The 12,163-nt window shown below is 38.6% G+C and overlaps 1 protein-coding gene across 2 annotated transcripts in view; it reads left to right on the top strand.

Moving 5' to 3' along the window:
• Positions 1-12,163, top strand: part of kcnq1.1 (potassium voltage-gated channel, KQT-like subfamily, member 1.1) — a 58,092-nt gene that overhangs the window by 44,753 nt on the left and 1,176 nt on the right. For both annotated transcript variants that reach the window (XM_054769710.1, XM_054769708.1), the window contains 5 exons: positions 3,290-3,419; positions 7,339-7,414; positions 8,424-8,518; positions 8,827-8,873; positions 11,218-11,279. In XM_054769710.1, the coding sequence (XP_054625685.1) occupies positions 3,290-3,419; positions 7,339-7,414; positions 8,424-8,518; positions 8,827-8,873; positions 11,218-11,279 (410 nt within the window). The remainder of the gene's footprint in view (positions 1-3,289; positions 3,420-7,338; positions 7,415-8,423; positions 8,519-8,826; positions 8,874-11,217; positions 11,280-12,163) is intronic.

The raw sequence follows: 12,163 nt of genomic DNA, 5'->3' as shown, positions 1-12,163 counted from the left end.
AAGCATGCTGCTTTCATCTTATGCACTCATCTTTGCCCGTTTACAGAGGTGAAGTTTTCAAAAACAAGTGCACCATACCTCAACGTTGGAGGTGGGGGCCCAATGGGCTCATAGCTGAGGAGATCCACCGGGTCGCCTTTGCTGCCGTTGTCGCCTATACTCTCCGATATATCCTCTATACTGTTTTGCCGAATGCCTCGCCTTCTCTTCCACTTTTAGGCAGAGTGTCCCTCATTTGAAATATGTACAGTGTGGTAAATGGGATCATTACATCGTGGGGAGGACTTTTCGTCATTTAATGTTTTGATATGTTGAACTAGATGGACTCTTAACTTAATGGCTTTCTCTGACAACTGATATTTAAGAGTTGTTTATGATCCAACAGTGTGTATCAAGGTTAACATTTTCCACAAAGCTCATTGTTTTATTAAAATACTTACATTTTATATTGAAATCAATATTCATAATTGAATAATGCTGAATTTCGCCACATGGTTTTGATCTGCATAGAACATTTCACCAGAAATATACCTTTATTGTTAATTATTTGTTCAAAACAATACATTAATCCAAGGTGGTCAACACTTAATTCATTAACAGCAAAATAAAAATAATGCTGATGGACTCATCAGCTCATTTTGTGTCGTCAGTCCTCTCCAATATATCATGAATGGGGGATGACATGGCTACAGTTCTGCCACCCGTTGCCACTATCCAATTCTGTCGTTCACTTCTTCGTTTGATCTGCCGCTAAGATTCCGTCATATCTTGTGCACTTCCTGTTTACTACTATTACTGTTACAACAGCACATCATCAGTAGCGTAAAACTAACCTGTCTCACGACGCACTAACCCTAGCACGTTTCCTATTAGTGGGTGTACAATCCAACGCTGGGTGAATTCTGCTTCGTTCTATGTCGCCACTCCTCTCTAATACATCGTGAATGAGGGAGGTTTGATGAGGTATGTGTGATGTGAGGTACAGTTGTGGCAGAAAATGGAGATGGTCATTATAAGTCTGTCATTGTAGAACATTAGGGATTTAAAGAACATCATGGTATGTACAGTACCTTGGTATTAAGGTCATGGTTTGGTTTACCTTCGGTACAGTAAGGGAACAAAATGCACAACCAGTGTGAATTGTTCTTTTATTTTTAGTCAGTTAAGGTCCTTAATGGTTGAAGTGCAGCATTCATAGTTCTAATTTGTAGCCTAAGTCCAGAGCTCTACTGAACAATGGCGGAACACTGCTTTCGTTTATCTACTTTGTCTGTTTAAGCATTTCACCGGGAAGGCAAAATGTTCCCATACGGGAGACTCTAAGGACAGAAGAGGGTCTCCAGGCTCTGACTTCTCCTTGGCGTCATCACTAGCCATGACTCCTATTGGGCTGCACTGTATCAGTTTACTGAGTCGTTGGCTGATGCGAAGCACACTTCCCGTCGCTTACTTTTAATGTGTACCGTGTGGGAAATTGGTACACCTCTGTACCGAACCAAAGGTTCAGTCCCGAAAAATCCAATTACGAATTCATGTACCGTTATACCTCTATAAAACATATTTTAGTGGTTGTTTGGCTACATGCTTTGAACAGGACATGCACAAGAACTTAGAGCTTGAAAGTCAAAATTATATTAAGGTTAAGATCCAAAACTTTCATTGCACTGCAATGCATGGTTTTCAACTGTAGGGGGAGATTAGAGTTCCCACACATGCACTGTGAGAACGTGCAAACTCCACCTAAAGAGGCCTGAACCAATATTGGAACCAAAACCTCCTGGCTGTGAGGCATATGTGCCAACAACATTTCTGCTGTACATGCAACAGGGAATCCAATTTTCACACGCATCCCACACATTTCTTTGCTTAAGGAAACATCAGTGGTGCTGGGGAAGCAAACTGGCAACTCTCCAACAACCGGTACCGGTTTCCATATTTTGATTTGCAAGTGTTTGATCCAAGGTACAGTAGGTCAAACGTGGTAATTGATTGAGCAACTGCTGTTCATGTTTGTTGTTTTTTTAACCACATGATGAATAAAATCAAAATTACTCACATGCTCCAGTCTGCTCATGCATGATCCTTTCACAACATTCACAGCCAAAGTAATTGAGGTTTCCAGATGCAAATTGGCACTCAGTTGTGCTTCAGGCCTAGTAATTGCAGCATGAGCTCAATTTTGTCTGCGTGAAAAGACATCGACTGTAGGAATCACAGAAGAGAACTTGCAGTTGCAGACTGAAGCTTGCCAATGTGGTGCACGCTCATATTTCTAGTAGGCTGATAAGGCAATTACAGATGAAACCGGGCTGATGTGACAGTGCTGTTATTACAGCCTTGCATATACTACTTATTAAGGGGGCTTCAAGGATGCAATTTTGATGACCCAATCATCATCTTCTTTTTCATTCCTTATATACTCTGAAAGGAAACAGAAAGGAACTAACATTGCCATTGAATTCTCACATTTCCATGATGAGGAAGTAGCGGTAAATATTACAGTGTAGCCTTTTGCTTTATTGGTTCATTCTATTTTTGTCGTTTGTGTCTTCTGATCTTGATCTGGAACTGTGATCTTGGAAGTATGTTAACTGGCTTACAAGCACAGTGGTTCACAGTATCATATCCTGAAAGCCTCATAACATAAAGGCCATGTCCACACGAATACAGATATTTTAAAAATGCATATTTTTCCATGCGTTTTGACCTCTCGTCAATGCATGTGTTTGTCCTGAAAGTGTGAGCTTTTGGAAAACTTCAGTCAGAGCAGAGTGGAGATTTTCAAACAGTTTGGCTTCAGTGTTGTGGATGGGTAAAACTGAGCTTTTTTGGTTTATGTCATAAGAAATGTGTGAGATTGCATCATGTTTTTAAACCTTAATTAACAACAAAACCTGACGTTTTTGACTTATGGGTGTTGGTTTCATTTTCTGCACCGGTAGTCATGTGTATGTTTGCCTTTTAACACGCATAAAATTCAAGCTTCATGGGCTACGTGTAAGTGTGCTTTTAAAAACAATGTGCATGTCACTGTATATTTAATATCTCACTACATTGATGAGCAGATGCCTTGTAATGCGCGATGAAGTCATAAGCACGACAGCCAGTGAATGTGTTTTTATGTGGACATACTGTACTTCTTTTTTCACCTCTGCTCTTTTTTTTGTTATCTGCCATGTGGGAGAAATGTGTGCTTTTGAAAATATGCTTGTTTTTGTGGACATGGCCTCCTTCTTCACATCACATGAATATAAATGTCCTGTAAACAAGATGGTCTGTGTATCTCCAGAGAAAAGAAGTCCTGGCCTTGTGGATGTCCATTGTCCCAGTGGCCTGCAAAGGAACTGCAGTTTTGCAGATGACCTGGAGCAGGAGTCAGAGAGAGACAGTGCTCTGAATGCAGCTACCTCTACATCACAGTGAGTTGAGTCTCGGCCATTCTGTCATTGCCATGATGCTGTTTCCATGTGAGTGCCTTAAATTGAACTGGTTAAAGTGGAGATGGTATTTGTATTTGTATTTGTATTTGTATTTGTATTTGTACTTTATTTATCCCACAGCGGGGAAATTCACTTGTTACAGCAGCAAGCAAGATACGCAAGTAAAGAATACAGTGTAAAGAATACATATTGACTACAACATGGTTCAGGTTCAGGTTCAGGTTCAAATATATATATACAGTTTGTCACTCTTTTCTCACGGTTAATTGATTCTAGACCCGACTGCGATAATTGAATTTTAGTGAAATAAGCCTGAATATCAATAAACTGAATATTTCGTAGATAGAGCAGAATGAAAACCTGTTTATGACTTTCTAAATATGGTCTTTACCGTTATTAGGCCCTGTAGACATGAAATAACACACCTACAGTCATCTTTACACTCCTAAATTTCCTTGTTTACACCACATTGCACAGGCTACAGGATCACTGCAGGGACATAAGAGACAGCCGCCCTCCAATTTATTTATTCTTAACTTAACAAAGTGTTTCAAACAGAGTGGGGAAGAAGGACAAAGTACTATAAGAAGCCAAAAAACTTACCAATTCCACACAGAAGGTTAATTTTGCAGCCTTAACTACATACAATACACACCATAATGGAAGGTAGTTCAACACCACTGCAAGCTCCATCCACAATAACAAACATATTGTTTAATTAATACCACTTTGACATTGTCTATTGAAATTGAGCATTATCTTTGAAAAGGCAGAATGTTTGATGCGGCTCTTGTATTGGAGTTTGATTCTGTTGCTGTTCCTGATAAAGTGTCCTGTAAATGTATTCAGGATCTGTAATTAACACGTAATAATTTACCCATCCTTGCTGTGAAATGACTATTACGGAAAGTGGCACTTTTGCTTGCTGACTAAAGCACATAAACAGTGAAAGACTAATAAGAGGAAATAACTACAGTCATGGAAAAAATGATTAGACCACCCTTGTTTCTTCAGTTTATTGATCCATTAAAATGTCTGGTACAACTAAAGGTACATTTGTTTGGACAAATATAATGATGATAACAAAATATAGCTCATAAGAGTTGAATTTAAGAGCTGATATCTAGCAACTTCCATGGTTTTCTTGATAATAACCAAAATCACTTAAGTTCTTACTGTACATGAATAGCTATAGCATTGTACTGCCAAAAAATGTAACTCTTATGAGCTATTTTTGTTGTCATTGTTATATTTGTCCAAACAAAGGTGCCTTTAGTTGTATCAGGCATTCAAATGAACAAGAAGCCCCTGGGACTTACTTTCTAAATTGTGTTGTAATGATGAGTTTGTTGTTGGGAACGATTACTTCTGTCTAAACTCCAATACACTACTCTAAACATGTTATAGATATTTGGCTTTCGGTGAAATTTCAGATCAACCTAAAATGAACTACAATGGAACCTTGGATAGTGTCCTTAATATGTCGAGGGAGGTTCGACTCAAACGGAAACGTACTTTAACCGAATCAATTTTTCCCATAAGAAATAATGCAAATCCAATTAATCCATTCTGGACACCCAACAGTGTGAACCGAAAACACTTTTTTATTAGGGATGCACATTTTTTCAAGCCGATACTGATAACTTTCTGCTTCTCAAGACCAATACAGATAACTTTTATAGCAAATTTTTTATTTATTTATTTGGATTTAACTGTAGTTTGTACACACCTGGCTTAAGAACGACTCAAACAAAGTTGGATTTGACAAACTGCAACTGTAGATTTGTCCTAATCAAATATGATATCATTACTTTTAACAAAAGATTTTTTTTTTAAATACCAGCGGCTCAGAAGTACAAAACGTGGCTCCAAGGGGTTTACTATCCAACAAAAGTCGGTATCTTCCACAATGACAAATGGCTAGTCATCCAGCGCCATCATTTCCATGATGAAATCACAAATGGCTTTAGCCTTTGGGTCGTCTCGGGCAACCTTTCTGCTCTTTTCAAATGCTGCGGCGATAGGAGCAAGCCCCGGGTGTCCCAGCTATTGTGGTGTTTCAGGTGGCAGATAAGGTTTGATGTGTTGAAGCCCAATGTTTGTTTATTCCCTCGTCGCGGCACATTTGGTGCAACTAGCGCGTAAAATGTTTTCCTCTGGAACAGTGAATGTTTGTTTACAAGTGAGCTCAGGGGAAGTTACGACAGGCCGTTAACGTCACAGGCAGGAGAAAAAAGGAGCGCTTGATTTGCTCACCTGCACTGTAATCTTGTCTCTCGCATTTTTTTAAAATTATCGATTATCTGAGCTAGTTTTTAAATCTTTATCGGTATGACGTCATAATTCGTCACATCAGTCTGATAATTATCGTGCACCCCAATTTTTTTTAATAGTTTTACAATTATAGGTTTTCATTGCAGAAAACAATTCAAAAAGCATATAAAGGACAAATGAAAGGGAGAAATTAATATTTAGCGTCACTTTCATCTCGACTGAAGTGTTGGTTGTTGGTAAAGATGGCTATAAGGCAGCGGACGAGCAGAGATTGCCGGCACCTTTGTGTTTTTCTATGATTTATTTCTTGAATTCATGAGTGTCTTTCACCTTATTTATCGAAGTGCTGGCAATGTGGGCTATTTTGCAGCCAAGATAAATAAAAAGCAGAGAATTGTGCGCTAACCGAGAAATGTACGCGAACCGAGGCTACATTTTTGCCAAAATTGAACATAAGCTGAAAAATTTGCTAAGTGTATAACCTTTACAGGTGAACTGCATTTGACCTTCTCTAAACTTTTGAATGCACATGTCCGACCGTTCAATGTTTCAGTTCTTTTTGCACAACTTGCTGTTCTTTAACAGGGAACTGAACTGCAAAATTCACATTACCACCGCACACAGAACATCCTTTGGTGTTTGGTGAAGTTATGTGCTCTGCAGAGTGCTCTTTCACTTGCTTTCTTCAGCTTGCCAGGAGCCTAAGATCTTTTTCATAATCTGGCTTTTGTATGGAATATATATGATTTCATATGTTCATCTCTAAGATATACAGGGGCTTGTTGGTAGATGTTTTTGTATTGTTGATGTAAGTCTATTAAGCTTCCCCTTGTCCAAAGGTGACAGATAAAAGCATAGATCCAACCAAAAAGCTTGCTGGATTAGGATTTTACCCCGATCAAGATAAGGAATCATTTCTTCAGTCTTCAACATCAGCACTTCAACCTTGCTCAAGTGGAAAGGAAACGGTGTTCTCCATTCACCCTAGGTGGTGGATAATGGATTTCTATCTATTTCACAGAGCACAGCATTCATGTTGTAAGTTTATTTCTACTTTCTATAGCCACACCTGGCTGATAGCATTAAAGTAAGCATAAAGTACTCCTTTATGCTTACTGCAGGTCATTTTTACATATTTAATTTGGGCACTTTACTTGCAGTTGACTAGAAAAAAGAAAACAATCAACATGTCTTGAGAATGATGATAATTTCCGCAGGGAAACCATGTATTTCATTGACCATCAGCACGCTTATGTAAAAAGATATCAGCTGTAACCTATGAAATGCTTCAATTTAGGATTATGGTTTGTTTCCTGGTAGAGTGAATTATCGTTATATTAAACTTGTAACTGCAGTCATAGATGGCGCATGTACTTCTCTTGAGCTATTAAAATCACCTGACTATAAACCAGATGTCACCCAAATTTTTATCACAAGTGAAATAGATGATAATAAGCACTTAAGAGGCAGTGAGGTCATTTGCATATCGTTGTCAAAACTCCCTTCTTGGCAAATGATTTTATTTGATCTGAAATATGGGTATGACTGATGTGGTTAACATGTTCCTTCGACATGAATAAACTGGATGAGTCATGCTATTTTTCATGTGAAAACCTTTTAACAGACTAACTGAGTCTCACAGACGGGCCATCCGTGTGATCCAGAGAATGCGCTATTATGTGGCCAAAACCAAGTTTCAGGTCAGTATGACATTTCACATTTTGCGTTTTTCATTATTGACACCTAGTGACCAGTGTAGAATACTACATATCAACAGATTTGAATGTGTCTTTTGAATGCCTTATATTTGTATTTTAGTTCATTTGGCCATTTTTAATGCTTGAAAATGCTTCATTTAGGCAAAAAACATTTGCTTAAATATGCATATGTTTTCACGAATAATTCAACCACAAAATAGCGTGATTTATTAGTTAATATATTTTTGGAAAACCATGATTGTGTGAAGCCGCAAAATTCGAAGCGCGAAGTGGCGACAGACAACTGGCATTTTACAGCACAAAACACATCTAATTCACCCTAAGACGATAATTTATAAATACGTGATAATACAGGTATAATATGTATATAATATATATATGATAATAAAGATAAAATGTGCAGCATACATGTAGCACTGTTAAAAAAAAGCCTACACTTTTTTTTTTTTTTTGCACTTTGTCCACCCCTTATTTCCCCACAGCTTTGTTTATAACGCACACAAACTGAGCGTACAATTGGTGAGGATTGTGAAATGTTGAAGTAGACGAAGGTGCTGAATTGCTGAATTGTGGACAGAAGATCCGGTGGATTTTAAGTGGGGGTGGACTGGTCAGTGTTGTCAGAGCTGGACTCAAACATTTAATCCCCAAGTGCTGCATGCACATGGGGGTCAACGTGCTGACCTTTATTTAGTTCTGCTGTTGCAGGCCAGTTACTGGGATCATAAAACCAATTTTCTTGCAGTTATTTATCTTATTATTTATATTATTTGACCTGGTATCACATACTACATAGCTGACAATATTTATATATATATAGATATTTACAAATCCTATCATATACTGTATTATATTACTGTGATGCTAAGTATTTTTGGAGTATTCCTAAGGAAGTATAGTGTGGTTAATGCTGCATTCTTAAAAAGTGTGTGAGTAAACCTTTTCTTCAGAACAATTTCTAAAGGAGGCCCAATGTTCCTTTTCTTAATAGCAAGCTCGAAAACCATATGATGTTCGGGACGTGATTGAGCAATACTCCCAGGGTCACCTCAACCTCATGGTGCGGATCAAGGAGCTACAGAGAAGGTAAACTTCACGGATGAACACTTGATCATTTCACCAGAACAACAGATAAGGAAGATGTTGGAGTAGATGAGAAAATTGGAGCAGCAGGAGCTCAATCCGTCAGGATTCAGACTTTGGTTTTGAATCCCGCTGTGTACCCCAAAACGCTGACATCTCTCCTTGCCTACATCCCTGCATGTGTGTGGTCTTGTTCTCGACTGTCCGCAGTGTAAAAATGACATTTCCTTCTGCGGTTTGAAATTAGCGTAATTTTAAAAAATGTTGGCATACCGATTGATCAGTCTTGAATGTCTCATTATTTCTTTCAGACTGGACCAGTCACTAGGGAAGACCACTGTGTTCCAGACAGGAGCAGGTAATTCATTACGTAACCGTTTTTGTTAAAGACGACAGTTGTTACAGTTGTGTCATATATGTACAGTGGTGTGAAAAAGTGTTTGCCCTCTTCCCGATGTCACACTTAAATGTTTCAGATCATCAAAAAAATTTTAATATTAGTCAATGACAACACAACTGAATACAAAATGCATTTTTTTTCTTTTTATTATCATTTATTAATTATTTTTTTATTATCTACATGGCCCTGTGTGATTGCCCCCCTGTTAAAACATAATTTACCTGAGATTAATTGAGATCTATCAGTCTGGAAAAGGTTATAAAGCCATTTCTGAACTTTTGGGACTCCAGCGAACCACAGTGAGAGCCATTATCCACAAATGGCGAAAACACAGGACAGTGGTGAACCATCCCAGGAGTGGCTGGCCAACCAAAATTACCCCAAGAGCGCAACAACAACTCATCCAAGAGGTCACAAAAGACCCCACAACAACATCCAAAGAACTGTAGGCCTCACTTGCCTCAATTAAGGTCAGTGTTCATGACTCCACAAAAACGGCAGGCAAGAATGGCCTGCATGGCAAATTTCCGAGACGAAAACCACTGCTGAACAAAAAGAACATTAAGGCTTGGCTCAATTTTGCAAGAAAACATCTTGATAATCCCCAAGATCTTTGGGAAAATGCTCTGTGGTCTGACAAGACAAAAGTTTTAACTTTTTGGAAGGTATGTGTCCCATTACATTTGGCGTAAAAGTAATGCCGCATTTGAGAAAAAGATCATCATACCAACAGTAAAATATGGTGGTGGTAGTGTGATGGTCCGTTGCAGTTTTGCTGCTTCAGGACCTGGAAGACTTGCTGTGATAAATGAAAGCATAAATTCTGCTGTCTACCAAAAAATCCTGAAGCAGAATGTCCGGCCATCTGTTTGTGACCTCAAGGGGAAACCAACTTGGGTTCTGCAGCAGGACAATGATCCAAAACACACCAGCAAGTCCACCTCTGAATGGCAAAATGAAAACTTTGGAGTGACCTAGTCAAATGTAACACGTGGCACAGGATGCAAGTCCCTTTAAGTTCCGAGGTCATGCTGTCATTCCTCCTCGTGCTAAATTGTTTGCTCGCGCTACTGTGTTTAAAACTACTACACAGGCTCCATTACTGTCTGGGCTAGTGACATCCACTTAGCGGTGAGTTAAACTTTTGTTGGAAAGTATCATATTGTCGATTTGTGTAGCATTGCGAATGCTGCCTTTTAAGAGTGTATGAAGGTAAAGGCTAATTGACCATAGCTGCAAACGCGGTCGGCCTGACCCATTTAATGGCCATCATTTTTAAAGGGCCCTATCAAGAAAGTTTATATTACAGCCGAGCAGGTACCCAAAAGATGTGGTATTAAGATAACCTTTTGTTTGTTAGTTTCTATTTCTATTTTATGGTGCTTTATCTTACTTTTTTGATGTATGCCCAAGTGGCAATGTAGTTTTGCATTGGGTTGTTGCCCATTGACTTGAATAATTGTTGTGCAAAAAGACTTAATTGAAACATTGATAATTATGCCTCAATGTTTATTGAATTATATAGATACCAAAAGTGCACTTAAACTGAAACATGTGAATTTATGATATGATCTTGGTCAAAGTGACTCATGGAATACATACATATTCATAATGCTGTACAAAGCATGAATTGTTATTTGATGTCAGTAACAATACGTATATCAAATATTACCTGTTGATTGAATTATACAATTGTTATTTGACCTTGTGTAGGTCAGATTTTTTTCCCCACTGAATCTTTTGTGTGATACTCCACACTGAGGCGCCAGTAGTTGAACCACCTTCTGTTTGCTAAAAGTTGTCTTACTCATTTAGCCGCGGTCAGTCCTCAGCCCCTCGCGTGTTACACAAAGTCCCGACCTGAATCCTATTGAGATGCTGTGGCATGAACTTAAAAAGGCGGTTCATGCTGGAAAACCCTCCAATGTGGCTGAATTACAACAATTTTACAATTATGAGTGGGACAAAATTCCTCCACAGCACGGTAAGAGACTCATTGCAAGTCATTGCAAACGCTTGATTACAGTTGTTGCTGCTAAGGGTGGCCCAACCTGTTATTAGATTGAGGGGCGAATTTTTCACACCAGACTATATAGGGTTGTAGGTGTTTTTCCTCCCTTAATAATAAAAAGTTTCATTTAAAAACTGCATTTTGTGTTCAGTTGTGTTGTCATTGACTAATATTTGCATTTGTGTGATGATCTGAAACATTTAAGTGTGACAAACATGCAAAACAAATACGGACTCAGGAAGGGGGCAAACACTTTTTCACAGCCACTGTAAATACTGTTTCTCTTTGTAGATCGTGCCAGAGACAAGGGAAACAACTCCATTGGGTCCCGTCTCAGCAGGATGGAGGACAAGGTGAGTTTATGTCCATTTTTGGCAAATTTCTGCTTTCTTAAAACTGACCAAAGGAAAAAGCCTTGTATTAAAAGTAATTTAGCAGTGGCTAAATTTAAACAATGTCCTAAAATAAACAGCATCACAATTGTTTATATGTGACACCAATAATTTGGCTCATCAACTACATTTGTCCAAGGGCCAGATTTTTTCTCAGCAGATGCTATCATAAAACAAAAGTGAGATTGTATCCTCAGTAATATATTATTATTTGATATTATTTTTAATGTATTTTTTAACCTTTGTCGGTGTTAACAGACTCGTATTACCTGAACTGACTGACTTTTACAAATCCAGAGCTTGTGCTAAAGCGGCGTTTTTTGTTGGTAAATGAGAGGCGATGAGAGATTATCATCACATGTCAACATCTCTGTCAATGTGACCAAGGAAGTGAGGACGTGGGTGGGCCATGCGGGGGCACATTTGATTAGTTAGAGTTGTGTACGTTTGAGCGCTACTCAGGGCCAAATTTCATTGGTGAAAGTGATGATGATTGACCAAAATTGGGGGGGAATTTGCGTCAATTGGTGCGATTGTGAAATCCTGCAGGGTCTGTATAGTGATTTTTCCACCATGTCTGCTGCTGCCGGCTGAAATGAGCATTTCACGTATTTGGCACATGTACATACTGTATTTGTGTTTCTTATTCAAGACTCAAAACAATGCCATTTTCTTTTTATTGAAACTTACTTGCCAACGTCCTCAGTAGAAGAACTCCACTCCAATTGTAAGTTCATCTCTTTGCATTTTGAAATCCACAAGTCTGGTGGGATACACTGTGGATAATTACAGCCGTTCATTCTAGTTCTACTACGAAGCTGACTCTGCAGTATAAAAGTTGTATT

The sequence above is a fragment of the Dunckerocampus dactyliophorus genome, chromosome 3 (genome assembly GCF_027744805.1).
Source record: "Dunckerocampus dactyliophorus isolate RoL2022-P2 chromosome 3, RoL_Ddac_1.1, whole genome shotgun sequence".
Lineage (NCBI taxonomy): Eukaryota > Metazoa > Chordata > Actinopteri > Syngnathiformes > Syngnathidae > Dunckerocampus > Dunckerocampus dactyliophorus.
Note: the sequence above shows the minus strand (reverse complement) of the source record. Positions and strands in the feature narration are given on the sequence as shown.